The sequence below is a fragment of the Amblyomma mixtum genome, chromosome 3, assembly GCF_055824585.1.
Source record: "Amblyomma mixtum isolate Tamu chromosome 3, ASM5582458v1, whole genome shotgun sequence".
In the NCBI taxonomy this organism is placed as follows: domain Eukaryota; kingdom Metazoa; phylum Arthropoda; class Arachnida; order Ixodida; family Ixodidae; genus Amblyomma; species Amblyomma mixtum.
In genome coordinates, this window is record NC_143014.1 from 271,026,389 (window position 1) to 271,053,140 (window position 26,752).

The 26,752-nt window shown below is 49.6% G+C and overlaps 1 protein-coding gene across 1 annotated transcript in view; it reads right to left on the minus strand.

Moving 5' to 3' along the window:
- Positions 1–2,459: 2,459 nt before the first annotated feature.
- LOC149354738 (uncharacterized) overlaps positions 2,460–26,752 on the minus strand; it is a 46,952-nt gene continuing 22,659 nt past the window's right edge. Inside the window, exons 9-21 of the mRNA XM_089576031.1 lie at positions 23,613–23,774; positions 21,035–21,221; positions 19,876–20,012; positions 19,491–19,611; positions 18,674–18,838; positions 17,303–17,449; positions 16,596–16,717; positions 14,918–15,214; positions 13,432–13,544; positions 8,225–8,462; positions 6,503–6,838; positions 4,466–4,713; positions 2,460–4,194 (exon numbers count right to left, since the gene is read on the minus strand). Of these exons, the coding sequence (XP_089432157.1) occupies positions 3,924–4,194; positions 4,466–4,713; positions 6,503–6,838; positions 8,225–8,462; positions 13,432–13,544; positions 14,918–15,214; positions 16,596–16,717; positions 17,303–17,449; positions 18,674–18,838; positions 19,491–19,611; positions 19,876–20,012; positions 21,035–21,221; positions 23,613–23,774 (2,544 nt within the window). The 3' untranslated portion in view covers positions 2,460–3,923. The remainder of the gene's footprint in view (positions 4,195–4,465; positions 4,714–6,502; positions 6,839–8,224; positions 8,463–13,431; positions 13,545–14,917; positions 15,215–16,595; positions 16,718–17,302; positions 17,450–18,673; positions 18,839–19,490; positions 19,612–19,875; positions 20,013–21,034; positions 21,222–23,612; positions 23,775–26,752) is intronic.

Below are 26,752 nucleotides of genomic sequence, written 5' to 3' on the forward strand. Positions count from 1 at the left end.
CAGCACTGGACGGCTCCGGGTTGCTCCTGACGTGAACCCAATGCTATTATGCTGTCTAAAATCTAGGTACCGCACAACCCGGTCTGCAGCCGCCGCGGTGGCTCAGTAGTTTTGGCGCTCGATTGCTAACCAGAAAGACGCGGGTTCGATCCCGGCCGCGGCGGCTGAATTTCGACGGAGGCGAAATTCCAGAGGCCCGTGTACTGTGCGATGTCAGTGCGCGTTAAAGAACCCCAAGCGGTCGAAATTACAGGAGCCCTTCACTACAGCGTCCCTCATAACCTGAGTCGCTTTGGGACGTTAAAACCCCATAAACCAAACCAGTGCACCAAAGGAGACATTGTCGTCCTGATGGTCGTCAACGCGCACCTCTACTGGGCCAACATCCCGAACGGCGGCACCAATTCGCGCTGCGGCCAAGGTCTGGCGCGCAACTGTGCCGTCAAGCTTGACTTCGCGAAGTGCGGCGACCTCAGCTGCTTATAAAAGGGTGAGGAGCCCCTATGTACCCGGACTCCATGCAGGATATACACACAAAACATGCACTGCCAGCGCAAGCCGCTCGGGCAGCTCTACCGAAACTGTAAAAAGGTATAGTTCCGTGCTGGCTGACGCTTTGAGAACTTGGGGCATACCAGGGGTACGTTGTCCAGATGACAAGAGCAACCCTACAGTGAGCAAAGCGGCGGAGTGCGTTGTCCTTTTTGAGCAGCTTTCGTAATCAGCGTTTCCGTTCTGCGCTCTGAGGCTTTCTTCCATAGGACTTGTCAGTTATTCTCACTTGTAGCAGCAGGATTGCTGTTGCTGTAACCTTTTGCACCCCCAGGTTTGGCTTCGATATATATTTCACTGGGTTTCAGCATTTTCTTGCAACAAGTTAGCAACACGACGACGAACGTATCCTCTGAATTCCTACCAAAAAAAAAACAAAAATGAAGACTGAGGTGATTGAGATAAAATGAGAAAAATAGGATGAGGTTTCGAAGATAACTGCTCCTTCCAGGAGGCTTCGTTAAGTGCACGGTGATGCCTCTCCAAGAAATAAGGTGACATGCGGCAATATATTTGAAAACACTGCATTTAAGCGAGTGCAGAGAGCCGTTTACGAGAAAAGACTTGTGCGTGTTTTACTGACCAGAAGTCTTGACACGGCGTTGTTTTTTCTCTCGAGCTTTGCACAATTCCGGCTTTCAGGACTGCGCCTCGTTAGAGGCTTTGTTTCCTTCTGGGATATCTTCTCAGTGTGGACACCAAGGTGGAGCTCCCAATATTTTTCTCCAGACTCATAATCCCTCCACTACCTATGAAACATGCACCGCATCTGTCACAAGGAATGCAGCGAACATTATAGTTAGCGGCTCTGAGGTTGTGGTGAACAACTTCGCCAGAGGGAGAATTTCTTCTCAGTGTGGACACCAAGGTGGAGCTCCCAATATTTTTCTCCAGACTCATAATCCCTCCACTACCTATGAAACATGCACCGCATCTGTCACAAGGAATGCAGCGAACATTATAGTTAGCGGCTCTGAGGTTGTGGTGAACAACTTCGCCAGAGGGAGAATTTCTCCCGAGGCGAAGAGAATCCCGCAGACCAGCATGAATAGCAGACAAATTTAACCACGAATTAGCTGGAGGACTCCGAGCTGGTGGGCTCACCGAGGGCTTCACGGGGCGCGACCGCTTAGTGTCTTACAGAGCGATCACGCAACACTGTAGACAAGGGCGGGTGAAATACCCTCCAGCCGATAAACCTTTAAACAAGAGCCAGGTCACCACTTGGCGTCGCTTACAAACGCATTTTCGAACCCGGTGTTGTGTAGCCTCTACTACTCGGGGTGATGTGCTTTATGGGGGTTCAACGTCCCAAAGCGACTCAGTCTATGAGGGACGCCGTAGTGAAGGACTCCGGAAATTTCGACCACCTGGGGTCCTTTAGCGTGCACTGACATCGCACAGTACACGGGCCTCTAGAATTTCGCCTTCATCGAAATTCGACCGCAGCGGCCGGGATCGAACTCATTCCGGCCAGCAGCCAAACGCCGTAACCACTGCGCCACCGCGGCGGGTGAGTACTCTAGCCAGTGTAGGCTATGTTAGGAAAAGGTGAGTGACGCCAACCAAGTTGGCGTCACTTACCTTCTCCTAACATTAAATTTCCCAACCAGACAGACTTCTGTCGAATGTTTTCTTTTCAGTGTAGGCTATGTAAAGCAGGAGCTCATCTCAGTCACATTCTCTGGGAATGATCTCAGGCTCCGTATTAGAGAAGAAGCATGAAGTCTTAAGATCAATGGCAGACCTAACTCCTCAGCTCCAATCCGAGATTCAACTGAAGACCGTCCGAACTGCCGAAGCCGCAGCTATAGGGTCCAAGGACTTCTGGCTGTCGTCTAGGCCAAAACCTAAATAAAGTTTTACAATTCTATTAAATCCAGCGATGAATGAGACATTCTTTCAACTGGAGGTACTGAGATTAGATTTATTGAATTCCTTCATCACGCGTTCGTAATACACACTATCACGCACGTAGGAGCAGGCATCGAAAAACTGGATTCGTGTAATACTCGTAATGTAGAGTAGGCATCCTAATATCAAATGGTAATTAGCGCCCCCTATTTCAAGTTTACTGTCAGCGGATCATCAACGAGCTCTGGCGCTTTCACAAAGTCGTAGAGACTAGGCCGGAAAGTGAAACGTGCGTAGGAGGAGATGGTTTCATCCTCGTGGCACTCTCCCACATTCATATATCACACTTCCAAGCAGCATAGAAGTTCATTCAAATGGACCAGTTTTCGTGTGTGTACGACCGCAAGCACTGTAAAGGGTCTCTTACATGGGTGAACAAACGTACTATGGGTATAATGATGTCACCTTCACGGCCTCAGTTTGCCAGCAGCTGGGTAAAGCATAACGCTATGTCTAAGCTTGTGCCACGACCAGTATAGGCTTAATAACAATTTCTTAGTCAGGGTGCCTCAGTATTTTCCGCCGCACATGCGAGAGATCAGATTCCTCTTCGGAGGAGGACGCGGGGGAGGAAAACTATAAAGCGTGATTGGGAGACAGGACGACGAGGGAAATCCAAGTTCGACGCACATGCAAGCAGGAGGGGGATTCCTCTTCCTGCAGTGCGCGTGTATCTATCGAGCGATGGCTCCTCCTCGACGTAGAAAGGCGCGAATTTATCGATAAACTGAGCACCCCGGGAAGTTTCTGCGCTACGTACGCGTACGCCTGTTGAGAAAAGTAAATGGTTTCAAGCAGGCAATGGAAACATCGCAAAAACAGACACGATCCTCGGTTCATATTGTTGACCAGGCGCAACTCAATCCGTGCTCCAAGAGTTGAGCTAGCGGTCTTTAAACTCGCCCACAGCCTAGGTGGGTGGGGTTCATTTCAATCATCTGTCCACAAAGAAAGCACGGAACTGGTTGAAATTATTTATCGGGTAAAAACTAAGGCGTTGCTTAAGTAGAGCAGTTTCGAGGCTTACAAGACCGTGGCCGTTGAATCCTGGGCCACTCCAACCCGCCAGCTTACCGCAACCACTTTGCAATTTGGTGCGTTAATTTCTGATGCCGCACTTGTCTAATAAAGTCAGAGCATCGCATCGCTTAAAAAAAAATGAACGTCCAGAGTTCACAAGGTGTGTACACCTCGTTTCCTAATGAAGGCATAAATACGCAATACGACTACAAATGACTAAACAAATGAAAAAATACACCCAGAAAAATCGGATTGAGCTAGCGTGTCTGGAGGTAATCTATAGAAACAATAGTAAAAGTATATACAAGTTCTTTATAGCACAAAAATATTGCCGCAGATGCGTGCACTCGTCCTGGTAAAAGACTAGCACTGCTGCTTTGGGGAAGGGCTGTGGGGCTTGGCTCATCCATCATCCCTGTCCTGTCCTGGCGACGGCGTCATTCCAGGTCTGTCTGCGAAAGCTTCCGCTTGAACGCGAGCGACAGCACCTCGCGGAAAGACGGGTAGACGACGATCTCCTTGAGCCGCTCCAGAGCCCAGTGGCTCCCGGTGACCATGAGCTGGAGAAACCACTCGTCCATGCGGTCCATCTTGAGGTCGCATTGGACGTCCTGTACACCGGACCAGTCCATCATGATCGCCGTGAAGAAGTCTTCATAGCGACGCAGGATCAGGAAGAATTCTTCGTCTTCCCTGTCGATGTAAATCCTGGGGAGGACAGCCAATAGGACAGCGGAAGACAATTCAGGGTATTTCGTGCACTGCGATGAATAGTTACCAAGGCACTGCGCGTAGCGGTGCTTTTGAAAAGCTGTGAAGTCGCCTTAGATTTCCGAAACATGCACTGGCTGTTTTTAATTACTTCCTCAATAAATCAAGCATGCCGATTATGTACCCACTTTAAACATGGCAGTAACACAACCTGTCAGCTGCTATTCCTGACGCAGTTCGTCAACACACCGAACAGTGTGTGAAATACCTGATTAGCTCTGTGGAGGGGCACACCTCCGGTGCCCTGCGCAGATAGGCCAGGTTGCCGGACATGGAAAGCCGGTTCAGCGTGATGAGGGCCAGGTGTCCCAGCCGGTAGTGGCGTCGGCACTCCTTGGAGATGAGGTCTCCGTTGCTTCCGCCCTGGAAGATCTTGAGGCACCATGCGCACGCGAAGCGCAGGCACAGTACCACCAGCTTGTGCGGTGGCACGTCCCTCGAGAGGGAGCGGGACACCTGCGATGGGAAATGAACAGTGAACTCCCGCTACAGGCCCTCACACACTGAGAATGACACACACTCTAAGTACATTTACCTATGGATGCATTTTTTTTTACAGTGCGGTGAAATTAGATTACTGTGCTGCCACATATCGTTCTCACTTCTTTACACCAGGAGCGTGTAAAAGGTCTTGAAAGCGCTTATAAATACCCCCTTTACCTTCTTAAAGGGTCAGTCTACTGAATTTTATCGACCATATTTTCTTTGCGGCAACTGATAGCTCTTTACTCAAATTACCGTTTAGCCAGCTGTGGTGCCAAGGAGTGCGGTAGAACATTTTAAAATAGAATTTATTAATGTGGGAACACATCTCTATGAGATGGTAGTCTCATCTGGCAACCATCTGGATTTCCGTCGCGCGGCGACAAACATGGCGGCGCCCGTCGAAGCCGGACCTCTCGCTTCGGACTGAATTCTCGTTGTTGCTGCCTTTTTCAGTGCGTTCACTGGCCATAAATGGGGCGCCTGTCTTTCGCTTCGTCTCATGTCGCCTATAAGAAAACATATAAGAGATAAATTTGCTTTATTTTAATAATTAGAGTGGCGATTCTGCCGCTCCTAGACTTAAGTGGAGAGTCGGTTTGTTTACAGCAATGGTTCCCAATCTGACGACCAGATGGCGCCACTATAGGCTGAGTTTATTTTTGCGTCTCTGCTAGCATACGCTGAACTAAAAGTGGGAATGTGCTTGCGTTTTGCGTACGTGTAACTATAAATATTCATGTGATTTACAGAAAAAGCGAGCGGTACGCCTTCTACAGTTTACTAGAACAAAACGTGCGTTTCTCTGACATTGGGGCATACAAATGGTACGTAGTATATTCACTTATCCTTCTACAAAAAAAGACTACCACTTTCTGGAACAAAATGAACGTTTGGGGTCGCCACCATGCTTTTTTACGCGACTTTTAACGACGAAATAAAATATAAATTCCTGCCTAAACCGGGCGCAGACCCCTCGTTATTGATGTTATAGGGTGCGAACTACCAGAATATGCCATTATTTATACACTCATCTCGGTGAGTAGACTGACCCTTTAAGCTCTAGAAACTTTCACAACATAAACCTTAATCTAGGTTAAGCGCCCGATCCTGCGCATTTCATAATTGCTTGAAAAGAAGCCGAACATAAGGCAGGAGGAACCGTCAAGGAAGTACAGCTTCTCGTTATTATTAAGTTCTGGTAAGTTCTGATAGCAGAATAGCGGAGACGTAATAGCATAGCCATATCCGTACCAGCCGGTTGACTGCTGGAGGTAGGTAGGCAGGTGCATGATCTTTACTATTGGCCAAGGCTTATCGGGTGCGTGCGTTCGTACGTTTGCGCTGTGCTGAAACTTTATATTCATAGCGCACAATCAGCACAAACTGGTGCTTATGTCGAGTGACTATCACCCTCATCCTTGTAGACTTCACGCAAGGTCAAATACGAGACAAAACGCCGGCGCTTTGAAATCTTCCCATTCAGCAGTGCATGGCGCTTCGTTTCAAAGGTGCCGCATGTAGCTGCACATAGTGTTTCTGTACGAAAGACGGACTTAGTTTTGTTGAGCAGGCCATCCACAATGCTGCTTCCATCCCACTTCTTACAAATGTTGAATGGCGAAGAACTCAAGACAGTTATCGGCGATGCAGAAAAGATCCCCATGCACAAAGTACGCAAAGGTGTCCAGCCCTCTAACTTGTACGTTTACTTTTCCGCATTATCTCCGCCCCACGCAGCTCTCTTGCTGACCCCACGCACCTTGACGCATGCCTCGCGCATGATGTTCTTGTAGAGATCCAGTTCCTGCGGGTCCTGGACGAAGAGGAACTCGCGGCTGGAGTCGATCCAGTCATACATGAGCCTGAGCAGGTTGGTCAGCACCTGCGTGTCGCCGTGCTGCGTGTCGTTCTGGTCGCCGCCATCATGGTGCGGCCTGCCCAGCAGCAGCGCACCGAGTCGCTGGCTGAAGCTGTTGCGCGATGCCGGCCCGGGGACACAGGAGGACGTGTTGACCACGATGCGCATAAGCACATCGGACACCACCCAGGGGAAGCTCTGGATGCCACCTTCCGAGGACTGGAGCTCGTACGTCACCTGCGTCCCGACCCCACATGATACTTTAACGAATTACCCTGCACAAGGCGTTAGCCTTAACGTAGTCGCCGTAAGGTGTAATGCTAGTCTATGGCTGCCATCGAACGAAAAACGCTAAAGCGAGATCATCGGTCTTTGTCAAAACATAAGTCACCGTGAAATCTCTTCAGAAGACGCTGAAAAATGCGGGAGGAATGAGCCCTGTAGTAGTTTTTATTTAAAAAAAGGCTTTCATTTCGCTGAAGGTATAACCAAGATGCATTACTGAGCACCAAGTACAAATAAGGCCACAAGCTCGAACTATCTCTTCTCATTCTTCGTCTAAAGCTTTATGTCGGATACCCGGAGGAAGGGTCACGGGCATATTACTTCAGCTCGCTATTACCTACCTTGCTTCCGCCACGACAGTAGTAATCATCTGTTCCTTACTACCACACCTAACTTTTGAAATTAGTTGTCGTCGAATGCGTCAGTGGACTGGCGGAATCTGGCATAGAATTAGGACGGCCACTAAGATAGTCGGTCGTTCAGATGCTTCAGATTCCCTCCGCAAGCATTATTCACCTTTCAGAAGCTATTCGAGGGCAGCTTGCGTAACGTCGATGGAAGACTGCATGCAGTCACTGATATGAAGTCCTAACTATCTGCCTTCTTGGTCGCCGTCATGCTACCTTCAGAATGTATTAGTGTGGCTATTCAGCCCGGCTTTTCAAGTATCTGCATTGAGCTCTGCTTAGAAGGTACACCACGACAATCGACAGCCCCCCATGAACAGCACAATCTTTCAGGCTTCCGCTATAAACGCAACCAGCCAGGCAGGCAGTTCCATTACCGAGAAGGGGAAAGGGTGAGGCTCGCAGTAAGAAATGGTCAACCTAAAAGCCTCCCATCTTGCACTGTGACACCCTCTGCAAGCTTAAAACACGAATGCTAGAGCACGTCGCTTCAACTGACATCAGCGCCGCTCATGATGATAGCGGCTGCAGGGTACCCTTACTATAAGGCTACCCTTTATCGTCAGCCGCCGCAAACACATCGTGCAGCATGATCTCAGACCTAGCGGCCAACGCTCCGCGGCGCTGGTGTCAGTCCTCCAAGGCACGTGGCCACCATTCATCACTCTGTCTTCCCTTCAAGTTCTACATGCAGCTAAATAAGGCAGCGAAAGACAAAGGAAGTGACACAAATACAACACTGTTAACAACAGGATAAGGTGACAGCCTTTAGCGTTGCGTTCGTGTGCCATATCTGTTTCCGGCTCGTTTGTTCGCTCACCCAGCTTCCCTCAATATGCACTGACCACAGCTCAGCAGAATACCAGATCGAAAGCGATGCACGCAGAAAAGAAAGCGATGCACGCAGAAAAGAAAGCGCACGACGCCTCACCTGGTACCAGGCGGAGGCCTTAAGGTTCTCGCGAGCCGGGTCCAGCTGCTGTGAGAAGAACTCCTCGCGCGTTCGGCGCACCACGTGCTCGACCTGGCTCTCGAGCACCATGGCCATGTCCGCAGGGTCGTTCTTCTCCTTCACATACTTGCTGAGCTTGGACACAGCACCGGAGAGGGCCTCGCTCTCGCTTTCGATTCGGTACGACTTGAGCAGCGCCCGGATCTTCATCGCGTACCTGGCACAAAGGAAAATGATAAGGTACTGTCACTGAGCTGTGCAGGTGATGCAAGCAACGGAAAGGGAGGAGGTACTGTCACTGAATCATGCAGGTGATGCAAGCAACAGAAAAGGAAGAGAAAGTAGTGTTATTGAACTGTGCAGGTGATGCAACGAAAAAGGAGGTACTGTCAGTGAACCATGCACGAGATGTAGCAACGGAAAACGATGGGTTACGACACAAGCAAGCCCAGGAAATCTGGAAAAACGCTTCTATTTTGAATGGCTTCCACCACGAGCATCGTGGTGCTGAACATTAAAAAGAAAATTGGCAGAGGCTTAGCTCTGGTTAAGCCTGGATATACAAGCGAAAAGCTGCAGTTACGCTTTGTTTGACGTCATGGCTGTCGCAGTTCGCGCACAATGCACTGGGAGCACCACGGTAACGGTGTAGGCAAGCGCGTTATACAGTATAATCTCATTACAAGAGACCTCGATGGTGCCCAGGGTTTTGGTCTGTTGTAAGGGAAGTCTGTAGAATCCAAATACTGTTACAACAGACTTTGGTCTATAACCACGCATTAGTCTGTTATAAACAGAATAAACTACAAGCAATGCCTGCCGACAACAAAAGCTTTATTGTCCACTTAGCACTTCTGAAAGAAGTTGGTCAACTTTGGCTGAACTGAATATGTAACAGCTTTTGACACTAATCGTGCCTCCATTAGCACAAGGCGATTTACTTCGTCAGGTGCAGCATTTTGCTCGAAAAACGATTTCAAGCCTTCGATGTGCTGCAGTGCTTCGGAGGTGGTAACCTTTCGAGGGACAGTGCCACCTTCGTCCTCTTCATCTTCCTGCTCTTCTATGGCAGGCACTTTCCTGACTTGGGCAACAATCTCGTCGTCCGTCAACTGTTCCGTGCTGACTAATTCAGCATCCACGTCCGCATACTCCGTAAAGTCTTGCGTGCCGAATGCTTCTTGCACAGCTGCCCATAGCACTGGATCTGGCTGGTCTGGATCCTCTGCCAGAGGTGCTGGTGGCTCATTGTTGCTCAAAACAAATCCAGCTTTATGAAAACAATTCTTTATAATATTTGCATCGAGTTGCTCCCACAAAGCTGAAATTATTTGTACAGCAAATTTTAAGTCTATCACAGACTCCCTCTTCTGCTGCATGTCATAGAGCAGGCGCTCTGCAAGGCGAGTGCGGTATCTGGCCTTCAGAGAGTGAACAACACCCTGGTCTATTGGCTGCGCTCTGGATGTTGTGCCAGGAGGAAAGTACAGCACTTTGGTGGCCTGCAGCTCTGGTACTTGCATATGGCTCGAGCAGTTGTCCAGGAACAGTACCACATTCCTCTTCTCTTTCCTCATCTTGCTGTCAAAGTTCAGCAGCCATTTGTTGAAGATGTCCTTTGTCATCCAGGCACTTTTATTTGACTCCCAGTCTACAGGAACATGCACTTTGCGCAAGCACAAAGGCCTTTTAGATTTTCCTATGACAAGGAGCTTTACTTTTTCGCTCCCATCCATATTGCAGCACAGAAGAATGCTCACACGTTCTTTGGATTGTTTCCCTCCGTGACATGAATCTGCAGAGAAAGCAAGCGTCTTTCCGGTCTCAGCTTATAGAAAAGTCCGCTTTCGTCAGCGTTGAAAATGTCCCGCGGAGCGTAGCCCGCAAGCAGACCCGGCAGCGAATGGTCTTTCCAGCCCGCCACCACACCGTCGTCGACGCTGTCCGACTCTCCAGAAATGCACTTAAAGGCGATTCCGTGCCGCGATTTGAAACGGTTTAGCCACCCTTCACTGCATTTGAAGTCGTTGTGGTCTAAAACGAAGGCAAGTTGTTCCGCCCGTTTCCGTAGCAGAAAACCATTCACGGGTATGTTTCGAGAACGGGCGTCACGGAGCCATACCAGCAGCGACTCTTCGACGTCCGGATACGAAGCCTCGCGGAATCGAAACCTCTTAGGTTGCAGGTCGCCGGTCACCTGCTTTGTCAGGATCGCATCTTTGTTCTTGATGATCGTGTGGACGGTCTGTTTCGATAGGCCAAAAGCCTCTGCGACGTCCGACTGCTTCTTCCCCTTTTCGACTTGCTCAATAATTTTCAGCTTTTCCTTCAGGGATATTTGCTTCCGTTTCTTTGACTGCGAAGCCTGAGAAGGCCCTGCAGTCACTGAATCTTCCGCATCCATCCTGTCCACACACTAACTACCACGCACGCGGGCAGGTCAGGCGAAACGTGAAAAGAAGCCGCTGCAAGCACAAGGGCAGGTCAGGTTGAACAAGCCGCTGCGTGAATACGAAACGTGCGCTAACAGTAACTTCCGGAAACAGCGAAAAAAAAAAAAAAGCCGCTGCGTGAATACGAAACGTGCGCTAACAATAACTTCCGGAAACAGCGAAAAAAAAAAAAAAGCCACTGCGTGAATACGAAACGTGCGCAATCAGGGCCATCTTTCGCACAGCAGCATGCAGCAGCCTGTAACTTCCGAGGCGTGCGTCCGAAATCCAGCCGCGCGGCGCACTGTCTTTAGCAGTTTGCTTATCTCTGTCTGTTCGGCTTACTGTTTACCGAGTAGTTATTTCGGAAGTCAGAGCACGCGAGTGTGGCAGATACGCTGTTTTATCGCTTTCAATCTCCTTCCAGCTGTTGGCCTTCTGAGGCGCATGCCGCGATGTCAGCCGACCGCGGACCAGCAGATAAAAATGCGATAAGAATCGTGAACAGCGTGACGCCTACGCGCTCCGCTGCTCAAATTTCCTTTCATCGCTCTTGCTTGCCTAGGTCGTCGTCCATCATTGCATCATGGACGATTCTAGCATTTTTTCGTTACCACCCGGTCCCAAACGCGACGAACGAAAATTCGAGCAGCGCGTATATGCCGCACAGCTTGAATTTTTTTCACCGCCTCTGTACGTCGAAAAAGTGCTTTAAGAAAAGTTTACTGTACTGCTCCAGTGGTCCATAAAAGAAAGGTGAGTGAGCACTGGATCACGAAAAAGTAGTGACCGAGGTGCGTGCAGCAGGCAATTTTTGCTTGGCCAGTCTGGCTGAAAGCGGAGCAGAAGTTGTCGGTTTATGTTTAAAGTCAGTCTCTGTTTTCTTTTTTTTTTTCGGCGAGCCGCGGCTGCGAGCTGAGCATTGACAGTTTACGTTCGGAGTTTGTTGGTACGCAGCAGCTGTAGACGGCGATAGCAAAATGGCACCCGCCATCATTGCTTTTGCCGGCCGCGGTCCGAGGACCGTTTGAAAATAAGCCCCATTTACTGCCAAAAAGTCCGCTGTAATGAAGTGCGAATTCAAATTATCTCCAAAATCTGGTCCGTTCTATCCGAGTGTCCGTTGTAGCCGAATCCGCAGTAAGCGAAGTTCAGTCAATAGAAAAAAAGAGGAAAACCGACCAAACTTCGCAAATCGTTATGTTATATCCGAATATCCGTTGTAGCCGGATCTGTTGTAACGAGATTATACTGTATAACCCTCCTCCCGCATGCGTAGTAACTGTGGTAAACACATGGCTGCAACGAAAGGTCAAACGGTGGCGAGGAGGCGAGCGCGCAGTAGTAGCGGCGGTGAGGAGGCGGAGCATATGCGCAGCAGCGCGCGGTGGTGGTGAAAACTTTTAATTGCTGAAATAGAGTTTGGGAGCCATAGAGTGGCCCCGCTACATGGTCGGTGTCCCTAGACCAGGACACCGCATGACAAAGCCCCGTCTCTCGCCCGTTTCACCAGTGCCCTTTGGGACTCAAGCGAAGAGCAGTTGAGGAGGGCAGTCTCCCATGCCTCTCTGGAAGGGGTAGGGGAAGGGGGGAGGTGAGGATTTTGAGTACATGCCCACACCATGTGGAATATATCACAGGTCTCCCCACAGTGCGGGCATCGCCCATCCGTGTTAGGATCGTAATGTTTTAAGATTGCAGGACAGAGTAGAGTACCTGTCTGCAGGCGCCTTAAAGTTCGCTCCTCCGTCGAAAAGGCGGTGGTTGTCGCTATAATGCGTTAATATTTCCCTTAATCGCAGCAGCGGCTGGTTAATCTCCGAAACAGAAGAGCTGGGATGAGGAACCCGGTGAATAAGCGCTCGGGCAGCCGCGTCAGCGGCCTCATTACCTCGTAAGCCCTGATGGCCAGGAGCCGAAATGATTCTTTTCGGTGTTGGATCAGTGGCAGTCCGTCTTAGAATGCAAGCAGCTAAGGGGGAGATCTCCCCTGCCAAGTAATGACCACATGCTTTTCGGGAGTCCGTAATGATGATTCTCGAATTGGCGTGGGCGGCAGCAAGCGCTATCGCTACTTCCTCGGCTCGCATTGAATTCGGGGCTGGAAAAGAGAGTCCACCAACGTGCATTTCCTGGTGAACGACAGCGGCCGTGTAAAATCCCATGGGCGATGGCCCTGCTACGTCTACATAATATACTCCGGGTCGGGAGCCGTGTTGTCTCTCAAGAGCCCGAGCCCGCGCTTGTCGTCTGGCTGCGCCGAAAGGTCAGGCGGCGGAGTCGCAGTGGCGGTTGCGGCGGCGGCCGCTCCGACCACCTGCGCCTCTTCTGTGACGTCACTCGGTTCTGCGCACGCGCAGCTGTGGCTAATTCTGATCACGGAGCATACGCCAGGCCAGGTGTTGACTAGCCTAGTGAAGCTTTTCGCTTCAAAATCTTGTGTGTAGCTCGGTGTGATTCGGATAAGCTCGGGTTAGTTCGGAGGAGCGTGACGCAAGCTGCCCGAGAGTGGAAAGAGGGCGCGAAGATGAATAGCGAGAAACCCGCACATGCAGATGCCAGAAAAAAGATACCGAAAATAAACACATGCTTCCGCACGTCTACTCGGTCTAACTACGCTAAAACACTGCAACTTCTTTTTGTCCTACAGCAGCAAGAGAACACCGGCATAATTAAGATAAAGGGTTAATATCTTGCGACTCCTTTGCTGCAGCACACTTTGTCTACTGTAGTGTTCAGAGATACAGTGCGTACCGCTTATAGGCGGACGTGGCTTCTAGCAGGAACTGTTCTCGTCCCTCAAGCAGCAGTCGAGGGTCCGGAAGGCTGTCTTCCACCACTTCAAGGCACTCGGTGCTCAGTTCAACCTGTTCGCCGAAACCACGCAAGGACGACACAAAAGGGTGATGCGCGCATTCCGGACATCATGAATAAACAATGCAGACAGCATCCGTGAACGCAAAATCGGTGTCAAAAGTTAACTGGCCTCCTTTCCAAGTTCCGAAGAACCATGCCACATGATGTACTCCTGGTGTCGAAGCCAGCGTGAAGGAGGGGTCGGTAACTTTTGTCACCGACAGTGCATTAAAATTGTTCCTGTGTCTTCAGACCTACTGCCAGATGCGAATAATCAAATTTTCCCCATGGTGATATTCAAAGGCAGTCGGTAGAGAGCAACCGAGGGCAGGTTAAAGAAGTCAGAACTGTCCTACCCAGCAAAATTGACATGTCGTATAAGACCTCATAAGACCCATGCAGATAGTTGGCAGTCTGACAATGATTCACAGAATGAAAACCCCGAACAGGCTGCCGCCGTTTGACGGAGGGGTGCAGAAGAGCTTTTTGAGCTTCTTGAATTCAGACAAACGCTACGCTTCTATTCGCCCATGCCGATGAACAAGATGGTTACAAAGTACATCGCCAGAAGCAGCCATGGAGTACTATCTCGGGCATGGTATGTGCTATGTGGTTAAAAAAAATTTCACGCTGCAACCTATTCAGTTCAGAACTTCATAAATAGAGCGCTAATTATCACGTAAGAAGTACTTCTCGAACCAATTACGCTCAAGACGTACTTGCTTATGCGATCATCGACATGCGATCATCCACGCAAGCTTATGACCTTCACATCAGAAGCTTCACGGGGTTTATAAGTTATAACTATGCAGTAAACTAGCTTCAAATTCAACCGACATGAAGACCGACAGGTTCGTGCAAGAGCTCAGATGGCCCTGAACTAGCGGTTGTCACAATGCTGCTCAAGCGTTTTCAAACGGGGATCTTGCAGATGCCAACCTTCAAGGAAACAGCTGCTCTTTCAGCAGTCCTGTCGCTCATTTCCACGTGTGGAACCTAAACATCTTGGAAAAGTCGCAGAGGTGGCCGTTTGCGAGAACTAAAACCTGAGTGGGCAATGACGGAAGTAAAGACAGCGCCAAACACAAATCAGGAGCAAACACGAGTTTCGGACGAGACATGGGCGTTATGAATAGCGCTATCGTCTCACGCATCATATCCTGCATACAGTCGAACCTCGTTACAGCGAAACGGTTTATAAAAAAATAATGGATATCACGAAAAACGATGATTCGCCTTGGAAGTTGTCAAGACGGGCTCTAATGAAGTAATCGCCGGGTCCTTCCAGCGTCGTCATAACGAGGTTGCACTGTATTTTCGTAGCCTTAGTCACCTGAGTAAGGGTAGCCGTCTGAACCACAAGTCTGCGAGCGCGGGAGTATACCTTTTTGCAGTTCCGGTAGAGCTGCCCGAGCACCTTGCGCGAGCAGTAGGTGTTCTTTGTGTCGAGCTTCTCCATGAAGTCCGGGTACATGGGTGGCTGCTCGGAGTTCTGGAAGCCCTTGAGGTCACCGCACTTGGCGAAGTCCAGGTTGACGGCGCACTTACGCGCCAGGTCACGGCAGCGGTGCGAGTTGATGCCACCGTCCAGCATGTCAGCCCAGACGAGATGCGCGTTGGCGATCAGGCCGATCTTGTCGCCCTTGATGTACTGGCAGAAGAAGTCCACCATGTCCTGGACCTGCGGCCGCCGTATGTGAAAGGAAGTCCTCTCCTCAGATGGACGATAAACAGAATTTTACACGCCGTCCCTTTACATCCGTCAAAAAAACTAGAGATCAGGGTCTTTACACGTGTGCGAAACCTTTGGTGGCACTCTTGAGGGAACTAGCGCGAGCAGTTCGCTTCTAGACCAGCGTTGCTGACTCTACTCTAGAGCGGGAGGGAATTGCAGACTTTTAGCAGCCGTCTCCTCGCACTCAACTTCGCAGCACAGCAGCGGCAATGCGTTACTTGTGTTTTAAGACAATCTTGTTTTCTGAGAGAAGAGGGTGCTTAAAAGGGTCAGCCATGCTGCACGCTTTCGGGGCGCCATCATTGACAGCTCACAGGAGCTCAGACAAGTTTGATCATCATCATCATTATTGTATTCCAACATAAACATTACAGATGCTAAGGACCATGAACAAAAAGCCTAACGGGGCTTGACGGGGTTCACGGTCCTAAAAACATGGCATTGGCAACAAAACTAGAGTACAAACGCAACGCATCAGACATGGGAGGATCTGGTACAAAATCAAGAGATAAGCAAGGACAATTACAAGATTAGGAGAGTGTTTAATGAAGTATACAATGTACGGTGCAAAGCAGAAAAAGGTAGAAAGTGCAATTATTGTGGCTGTGATACATTTACAAAAAAAAACAGTATTGTGGCTATGAAACAACTCGTTTGTTTAGAAGCGACGGGAGCATATTACGTAGCATGTGGTAACCATAGTTAGTATGCGCTCGAGGTATTTCCCACAGTTCAGTACTGCGGGTATTCCATGTTTATAAGCAAGTATTGGATGGTTTTCTTTGTGAACGATCATCTGCTCGGATCGTTTTGGTTATGTTCACTTATCTACGGATATCCAATGGTTCAGCCACCGCTCTCAACCTAACATGGCCAAAACGAAGCCAGGCTTGCAAGGTAAAGTCACAATTGAGCAAAGAGCGCTGCCTCTCGCGAGTGTCAAATGAGCAGCCAGGTGTCCTTTTATTTATGCTTTCTACAAGCCAGTAAAACTTCGGAAAAGTAGACGATAGGTTTGTCAGTGATGCAGCCTATTCTAAAACGGAATCGTAATTCGATTACTGCCTCTTTTCATACTAAAAGGATGCTTGCAACATATTAGGGCCTCATTAAGCCTCATTTGTGATCAGTCGGTGACAATCCAGTCTTCGCCGTATCCCACCGCTGAATTTGCTGAACATTTTATTATCTCGTCGTATAGGGACTACTCCAGTTGGTGCAACTGGCCCAATAACACCTAAAATACCTCACCAAAATTAACAAGCCCTCCCCATACCCACACTGAGGCCTAGCAAGACTAAGAGGAGTAATCAGCGATATTGCTCACCCCAATGGGCGCCTCTCGTTCCTTGGGCGGGTCACTGTAGTAATGCATGGGGTTGCAGTTGCTCTTGAAGATGAGGTCCTCGTACCATAGCACTGAGTACTCGTCGCCATCCAGGTCAGACCCTGAGCGCAGGTGGAGTCCACATTTGGGACCATTAGAAACAAGTTGTCTGCGGACGTGTGAAAACAGTTATGGTGAATGGGCCTCTACGACTAGAGGAATCACTCAAACTCCTAAAGCCCAAACTACGAAATATTTTGCGCTCCAGATCATGCACCCTCGCAGTGAATTTTTTTCGTGCTGTGACAGCGCTCACGGCATGCAGGTTCAGGCAAAGCACGGTTACTTTCTTTTTAGCGATTGACAAGCGCTGTGCCTCCTTATACAAGTCACGCAGGGTCTGGAACAATTCCTGAATCTTTGCCCAATGCTAGAAATTCGCAGTTACGAAAGGTGAAAGCGAGGGATTTATCCCTCATTACGCCAGTAGGCGTTCTTTGGGTCTCTGCAGCATTATGAGTTCTAAGCGTCGACAAAGGTATCCGGGTGTCTTCTGAAGGCAAGACCACGGGGTTCTAGCCTTGGCAGAGCGTAGTCCTAACGCGCATGTGAATTAAGGCAAGCCCTCAGTCACAACTGTTGAAAGCGACGGTTACATCCGTCCCCACGTAGCACAAAGTCAACATGGAGCGCGCCTTGTGTAGTACCGGCCATCTCGTCGGGGTGTGGACGCTCTCCCTTTTGAGGGAAGACGATGCAGTCGCGCACGTGGTGCAGCTGCGGCACATTCACTGCCCTCAGCTTGCGGATGTCCCCCGGGTGCATGCACGGGTTCTTGGTCACGATCACATCGCCTGCACATCACACGGAGCATGGGAGAACTCAGTGACAATAACGCCAAGTGGGGTTGCAAATTCAGGTGAAAGAAGATAGTTGTTATGGTTATGGTTTATGGGGTTTAACGTCCCAAAGCAACTGAGGCTATGAGAGACGTCGTAGTGAAGGGCTCCGGAAATTTCGACCACCTGGGGTTCTTTAATGTGCAATGACATCGCACAGTACACGGGCCTCTAGAATTTCTCCTCCATAGAAATTCAACCGCCGCGACCGGGATCGAACCCGCGTCTTTCGGGTCGGCAGTCGAGCACCATAACCACTGGGCCACCGAGGCGGCCTAGGTGAAAAAAGGAAAAAAAAAAAGAAAGTGAATCTCATGCGATAACCTATCGGCTCCTCCGTGCAATATAACGGAAATAAAATAGTCGGTTCATCGCGAGACCACATATAAAATGGTGGTTCTTAGTGTACTGTTTCCGCTCCAGACGACGGTTTCGCGAGATTATCGAGAGTATAGCAGCGCACAACGAACAGGTACCTCACCATTTATATTCTTTTATTGCATATCCCATGCTGTCAACATAAAGGCATTGATCCCGAACACGGGTTACAAACCACGGATGTGTCCCAAGATATATCCGCGACATTTCTCGGTCAACTGAGCATTAGTGAAGTCCTAGCTTCGGCTTTAAAGATACGAATGCCGTGATTAGATGGGGATATCGCAGACGAGGCCGAAACGAGATAATTTCCAGCACACGAGAAATTTACGCGTGCGTTCATGAATACGGACTGTAATAACTCGGGAGCATCGCCGCAGTAGTTTACGTTTGGATCCGATTACTACAGTCAACATCTCTGAGACCACCACCCGCGAACACGCAGCACGTTTTTATACGCCTGTACTCTCGCACTTTATGCCCCTACCATTTTTAGTTGTGTTCCCATCCATGGATTGGATTGGAAAACATTTATTCCGTCACAAATGCAGATGCAGACGGTCCGTGCTAGATGGCCACCAAGCCATGGCTGGCGGTGACCTGAGCGGCCCACTCGGTGGCCAAGGCTTGAATTCCCGGGTCCGAGCTGACCAGCACGGCCTCCCATCGCTCAACAGAAGGAATTCGTACTAGATCCTCCGATGGGGGAGATTTTCGAAGAAAATACGAAAGCTGCTGCCTAAACGCACCCAAACTATGCTGCACTATGCTTGCTAGCACGAACACGGGTTAACGGGGTACCTTCGAGGATGGTCGCCGGGTCGTTGACCTTGTACCGCAGCATGTCGTTCGAGTACTGGACGAACACCTGTCCGTACTCGAGCGTGCCGGTCTCATCCAGCACGCCGAACATGGTGCGCCCGTAGTTCGGAGGAACCAGGATACGAGCCTTGGTCCTCAGCTCCTCTGCGTAAGCGCATACATTGTCCGTTTTGAATTGTCAACGGTTCGTCGTTCACGCCTTGTTGTAGACAAGTTTCAGCATGCTTCCTGAGGACCATTCGATGCCTTACGAGCTGATGTTGGCCCTCAGGAAACATTGATTTTATGGGCCATCTTTAACTAATTTTTGCCAAAACTTTCTGAATGTTAAGCCGGCCCTTTAGGCGCCATATGCCTTCGTCGGCAATTACAAGACACGTCCACGAGCCAGAAATATCTGTTGTTCACTGACTGAAGGCACACAAGACCAAATACCGCGTTCTAGAAATGCAGGTTTATACTAGCCGCCAAGTGTCATAACTACAATGATTGCCGCAATAGGCTCGGCTAATCCAAGCGATAGGTTTTGAATGGTCTCACATCTCACGCATTTAAACTACTGTCCGTTACATACACCTCACATCAAGAACCTTATGATTACGCTAACCATGCGCACAAAACCGACAAGAAACATCTCATGAAGCAATTGGAAATTTGCGATAACTTTGGCAGGTCCTGCAAAATGAGCGTAACTAATAAACAAAATACGTAGTCAGGGCCAGGATGCTGCCTCTCTACGCCTTCTTCCCAGACTACGAAACCAACAAAAGCGGTTAAGCTCGTGCGTTTCACTCACTGAGGACCTTCTTGTTGACGGCGCGAATCAAAGCCCGAAAGAAGGGCTCCACTGTCAGGTCGATGCCCACGCCAGCCAGCTCCTTGTACGGAAAGCGCATGGCGCAGTAGGCGCACAGAACCTGCGTAGTTAATAAGGCACCCAGTTTCGTCTCATATGCTCATAATCACCGTCCTGCTTCATAGGCCGTTGCACCTGTGCGCCGAAATCCTGAACCTTTTCTCGAATTTTGACTAAAATGGATCGGCTGTCGTACATGGGCTTCAGTAATTAGACTAAAATGGGATCGGCTGCAGTATATGGGCTTCAGTTATATGCAGAACACTGCAAACACTGACATCACACATGGCACAAAAAGCTGCGAACATGGACGAAAAATTTTCACCTGCGCGGCCTCGTGGGGATCCATCATACTGTCGATGAAGGAGTCGAGAATTCTGTTCTGCAGCGTCAGGAACACCTTGGCCTTGATGCCACTCTGCTCCAAGATGGTGATCATAGGTCGGTTCAGGTAAAGAGTGCCTGCGAGAAGCCGTAGATACTGTCTGCGCTGCAAGCTCAAAATGTGACCATCTTGCAGTAATCCACTACTTTACGCAACGCATGCTATGAATTATACTCAACGTTAAATCAGCAAAGTCCAACGCAGAAGGAAGGCGCCCCCCTCCATGCTTCATAATATACTCTGGCTCGATGACTATGCCTTCTGCCTACTTATGGTAGCTACGACAAAAGTACAGAACAGTGGATGACTGTCACCGTTTCAAGCATTAAATCATCGATGTTAGCGCCTCACTGAGAGGTAAATGTGCACTCAAATTTTCGCGTAAAAAAATTGCACCATCTTGCGTCGCTATTCATTCATTTGGTATTCATTCCACCGGGTAGAGCAAGCATTCCCCTCCCATTTTCTGGCCTTTCAGTTAATAGGTTTGTCTGACCACGAGGGAAATTTTGTCTACAAACCTGCTTCCCGTAAACTTTGGTCGATGACTTTACATGGCCACGCAAAAAAAAAAAATCGGCATTACACTTAAGCAGCAAATGTGGGATGCTCTGCATGACAATTTATTGTATGCCCGAAAAAAAAAACCCGAAGTATGGATCGCTTAAAATTATGCTAAGATACTCGTAAGAAGCCCAGCACAAGCCCATTAGGACACAGCGCAACTATAGTCGCATACAAATGAAAAACGAAGCAGCTTTTACCCGTCAAAGGAGTTTAAGTGGCATTGTTTTAAGTTGCGTTGGCCGATTCTCGTGACACTGCTAGCATGACAAGGCAGGAAGTGGCAGATGAAAGGCGATTGTCCACTCCCTCTATGGTCAGGGATAGTCACCTCCCTGCATTGTCACGCCACTGCCTGCACTGTAACGCTAACTGGGTCATCACAGTCGGCTGACGCCATTGGCTGGACGGGAGTCCTTTGACGGAGAAGAGCCGCTTCGTTCTTTAGTTGTATATTAAGAATTATGTGCCTACGGCACCAGCTGCTTATCTAAGCCCTTTCTGTCGATGGTCGTAGTGCATGAAGGCAACGTACGGGGCTTGCTCGTCTTCAGCACGTATAGGTCGGAGTGGTCCGAGTGGAATTTGCGCATGCTCTCGCGGAAGATGATACGGCGTCCGCTCAGCGTCGGGTCCAGCAGCAGCATTCCCTTGCAGCCGCCGTAGCGGATTTGCACGGCGCACGGCTCCTCGCCTTCCTCTAGCTCCAGGGCGTGATGGACCTGTGGTAGGGCGGACAATTAAGCCTTCGGCGAACGACTACATACTTAGGTCAGTACACGCCTTATGCAAAAACAGAAAAAACAGCCACGGTCTTTTGATATGCGGGAGCTACGGGATTAAGTGATGCCCAGTTCAGTACTGGTACAAGCCTTCCTCTGGCCTGGCGCTCATCTTTCTCACTCTTAGCGTCAAAATGGCCAGATCCGCTGAGTCACCATAGCCACACAGGACACATTGCCGAGAGCACCCAGTCTCTAACTTTCTAAGCGGCCCGAAGGCGAGTTTTTAGTTACAACACAGTGGTTGCTACCGACGGCGACAATGCTTGCCCCAGAGAAGTGTCGTATACAGTTGCCGCTGTAAAACATTATCATATGCATCATAGGTTCCTGCATTCAAGGAATGCAAACTTGCCACGTGCACGGTGCATGAGTAAGCAATGGACGGGCAGCACTTGGACTTTGATAACACATGCATTGCTCACAACAGACCCCCGATGGTCTCTCTCAAGAAAAAGAAGCAAAGCATAGTACGGGCGGCAGAGTTCTGGGTGGAGTGTTACTCTCAGGAAGTTCGTTCGGACAAGATGACTGTGGAAGGTGCGAGGCAGAAAAAAAGGTCTTTTGTTGGTAACAAAAAAAAAACACAGGAATGTTACCGGGTGTGTAAAACGAGTGTATTAGCATTTGCAGAGGTGTGAGAACAAAGAATTTTTCAGAGTCATGCACTGCTGCTACTCGCCTCGCCAACGCTTTGGCAGGTTGCCGATTTCGCTCGTCGAGCCATGGTAATTGCGCCGAAGAGCCATAGCACCTGCCAAATTCACCGCTACCCGCCGTATAACAGTGGGAAGAGTTATGAGCTCACGCTCGAATATAAGTTTACCGTATTTACTCGCATAATAGGCGCACTCGCATAATAGGCGCACCCCTAGTTTGGGCACGAAAAATCAGATTTTTTTTTATTTCCGCGCATAAAAGGCGCACCCCGAACATGGCACTGTGATTAGTACTGTATTTACTCGACTGCAAGCCGACACCTCGCCACCCCCCCGCTCCCCAATCTTTATTTTAACAAAGCTTTTGCTGAACTGACTACTAGTCCTCACTAGTGCCGCTGCGGACCCACAGCACGTACAACAACATCGCGTAGAACAGCCGCACACAGTTTTCAGGGATGCTCACTTTAAGCGTCTTTTTGGAAAGCTTCATCTCCAGCCGGAAACGTTCCCGACTTAGGCCCGCGAAAACCTCGGCGCTTGGAGTCACGTACGAAAATTTAGGGACGCCGCAGTCGCAACTGCCCCACTTCTCGGCCACGTCGTATTTTCCGACCTGCCGCACGCTAGCCGTGTAGCTGTTAAGGTGCTTGGCCGTCGAGCTAAAACAGCAACGCTCCGCGGCAAAGCCATAAACCACGATGAACTATCGCGCTACCGCAGATCCCGGCACTTGACAGCAACAAAAAAAACAAAAAAAAAACAAAAAAAAACGAGCTGGAGATGCTGATGGCGATATGGAGAGCAAAAGCTCGCGGCGCGGCGGAGGAAAACGTTGATGATGATAAGCTCTAAATCGGGCGCCCTCCGTGGGTGGCGTCTGGAAGCTCCTGTGCGCGTGTGTGGCCTCCGCGATCAAGTGCCCGTTGCGCGCAGCCGGAGCCGATCGCAGAGGCCTCGGCGCGTGCATTCCGAAGGCTATTCCCGCGTAAGTCAGGAAAGTTTCGGTGCGGACCTTACACGGATCTTTTTTTTTAAATATTTTCTTAAGGAAAACGGGGTGCGGCCCGTACACGAGTGCGTTTACGTGGTGTGTTCAATTTTGAGAGTCGAAAAATTTCCGGAAATTTTACCCCGCGTATAGGCGCACCCCGAACTTTGAGCCGGATTTTCTGGAAATAAAGTGCGCCTATTATGCGAGTAAATACGGTATTAAGGAAACTTCTTGCTGGGCTAGTTGGTAATTCATTGTGAACTAAAGGCACCAAAAAACAAATTTGCCGAAACATATCAGATCCTGCCCGTCACGCTCTTGTGAGCCATGCTTTTCATCCGTGCGGATCCTTGCCAGAAGCAGCAATATTAAAGCCAGAGAACTGATTGAAGCGTTTTATATCTGTAAAAAAGGCAGTGCGTGTGTTAGCGAAACTTCCGTATCTCTCTATCAAGCGGAAAGAAAGTTTTTTGAGCAGTCGTTATCGCATTGAAGCGTAATTTTGTTCTTTGCGCAGGCGCTGGCTTTGTGTATATATGTATCTGTGGTGTGCAAAATAAACTAGTTGTGAGTGGCGCTCTGTCCCGTTCTCTTGTCTTGTGTGTGTGGTTTTTTGGCGCCTTTAGTTTACAATAAGTTTATTACTTTGGTTGGCGATAATGACGACAATACACATACCTTGCGCAGCAGGGCGTGCGATATTCGCCCGATGCCGTCGCTGAAAATGTACTCGCGACGGGAACCATCGCTGCTGTACCCATGGCCTGCGTGCCGGATGTCCGGTTCCACAGTCGTGTTTTGGATCGGGACCGACAGTAGACCCAACGACTGCGAAAAGGCCTGCACACAAGAAAAAAAGTTCTCCCGAGTGGGCCACCCGCCTTAGCTGGTTGGCTCTAATACAGTACAACCTCGTTAATTCGAAGTCATCGGGACCGCGAGAAATCTTCGAATTAAGCGGGTTTTCGAATTAACCGAACACACCAAGAAATAAGACTTAGGCAAAAAAATTTGTTGCAGGAACGTGTTACCTTTATTCGGCATATTTTGAATTACTACTGAAAGTAATCAGAGATGCTGGTTTGCCGCGTCCGGTAGTTTGCGGCTCCTAAGGTCATGCTCTCGAGTTGGTCAAATAGACGAAACATCTCTGAACTTCCACCGCGGCACTCAACAAAACTGCGGATAACGTTCAGCGATCCGATAACTTCACCAAGAGCAGGTGCTCGGGGAGGCTCGTCGGTGTCGTCGTCGCTATCGTCACTGTCATCGCGCATGTTCGTACCAGCAGTGATCTCACTCTCCAAGTCAGAGTAGCCAGTCTGCTCTTCGCTCTCAAAGTTGATATACTCGGCGAAGCCGACTGCGTTGGACTCATCCTCTGCGCAGAGCGCATTGATGCGGTCGCAATACTCTGCTCCTTCTTCGTCAAGAGTAGTAGTACATGTGTGGTCTGCATCGGCATCAACAGTGCTTTCACTGGAAAAACCAGCGTGTTCAAAACACCGCCTGATCACTGTGGGCTCCACTTGTTTCCAAGCGTACACCATGAGGCATATGGCTCCGAGGAGGTCGATGGAGTACTCCTTGCCATTGTCGTAGCAAAGGAGCATGCGCTTGAGCAGGTGGTACCGATAAATCTTCCTAGTGTGGTGAATGACGCCTTGGTCCATTGGCTGTGAGATCGCAGTGGTGTTCGGAGGTAAAAATACCATCCTGATGGCCTGGAGATGTGGGATGTCGCCATGTGCCGGGCAGTTGTCGACGACAAATAGGACATTCCTGCCCGTGGCCGCGAACTTGCGGTCAAGTTGCCGCATGTACTCTTCAAATATTGCACCTGTCATCCAGGCTTTCTTATTGTGCCTGTAGACGAGTTCATCCTTTGGCGGCAGCCGCGCATTTTTGAAGCAGCGAGGCTTCCCCGTCTTCCCGACGACCAGTAGCGGCAGCTTGTGTTTACCGCACATGTTTGCGCCGAACAGCACAGTAATCTTGTCCTTGGCCTGTTTTCTACCCTTGATGGCGGTGTTCTTCACTGAGAATGTTTTTGTTGGCAGCATCTTATAAAAAAGTGCAGCCTCGTCAAGGTTGTAAACGTTGTCTGCACCGTACTCTCTAAGCAGCGGCGCCAATGTGTGGTTTCTCCAATCCTCGACAACGCTCTCGTTAGTACTGCCGCTCTCACCACAGACGGTCAGAAAGGTTAAATTATTGCGTTCTTTAAAACGGCAAAACCATCCATTACTGCACTTAAATTCCTCGTGCCCAAGTTGTAGAGCTAGGTCGTTGGCCTTCTCCCGCAGTAGCGTTCCATTGACGGGAAGGTGGGCAGCGTTTGCTTTCTGCAGCCAGCGAAGCAGAGCAGCTTCCACATCTTGATACGTGGGAGCCCGCACTCGTGACCGCTTCGAAGAATATGTCTTGCCGTAAGCCTCTAGTATTTTTGACTCGTTGCTCAATATTGTGGACAACGTCGAGAGGGGCACGCCATGCCTTTTGGCCAACTCAGTCTTCGAACAAGCGCTCTTGCCTGCTTCCTGGATCAAGCAGAACTTCTGCTGCAGCGTTAAAGTCTTGTACTTTGGCATTTCTTCACTGCTACGGTCACAAAGATAGCACTTCTGCACAGTCCCGCCCAAAAAAACGGCACAGTAGCCGACCCCTAACCACAGCGCACAACACAAAGAAATGGCGCAGGTGAGACCTGCGCGGCGGTGGTGGCGGCGTACTTGCAGCGTCGGAGGCACGGGGGAAGAGTGGGCGAAGCACACCAAGGGATGGAATGGGGGCGAGGTCACGTGATAAAAACCGGTATGCCCGCCGCGTTGCAGTGAAGCACGTCTTCTCCTCTGCAGGCGCGTGTTTCGGCGGTGCGCGAGGCGCACTGTGGACCGATTTTTGTGCGGAGAGTGCTCCGGCTGGGGCGCTTCGCCTATAAATCATCACCATTACTATGTGGCTTTGCCTCGCGGCTCCGTAGGGCCGTCGTTTCGCCGGGTTTGCGGCGAAACATGGATCAGGCATTGCCGCATAGCAGTCCAAATTTTCTAATTAACCGGGCTGGCGCAGGCCGCCTGTTCGAATTATCCGGCCAAATTTACATTGGAAAATACGGGACCGCAGAAAACCTTCGAATTATCCGGGATTTCGAATTAACCGAGTTCGAATTATCGAGGTTGTACTGTACTAGTGACACAGAATTCAAGGCTATGTAGCCGGTAGTAGGGAAACTTTTGCGCAAGTCTAGAGAACAATAATGAATGGCTTCTCAGACAAAAGAGGAGTGCGTGTAAAGGATGCAACACCTCAAGCAGAGGAACTCGTACTCCCAAAGGAGGCTGATAAGCGTGGTTAGACCTCTGGGCACGGTCCATGCAGTATCGTAATTATTTGTGGAAGCTAGTCTTACCTTCCATTCCCTCTTGAAATTATTTTGACACACTTACATTAGATTCGAAAATGTGCAGTATGTGGCGTATGATTTCGAGGATATTTTCAGAGCCGGCTTTGAGCCACTGCACATGGCGCCTGATTGCTGCGGACGTTCGTGACTGACCTGCCTGCAGTGGATTGATAAATGAAGGATTCGCTTTGCTACAAGGCTGTTTGTTTTGAAAGATGCTATCCAAACATATGTGGATTAACGCAAAGCACGTGACCTCACAGGTATGATGAACGAAGATGAATGGCGCAGTTATTGGGCTCTGCTTCCTTGCAAACACCATTTGTGTTGCTAAAAGCGAAGAGGTTTTCTCACAGATTTTCATGTCAGTTATTCGCCTATACCATCACCTCTCTTAACAAGAACTTGATTT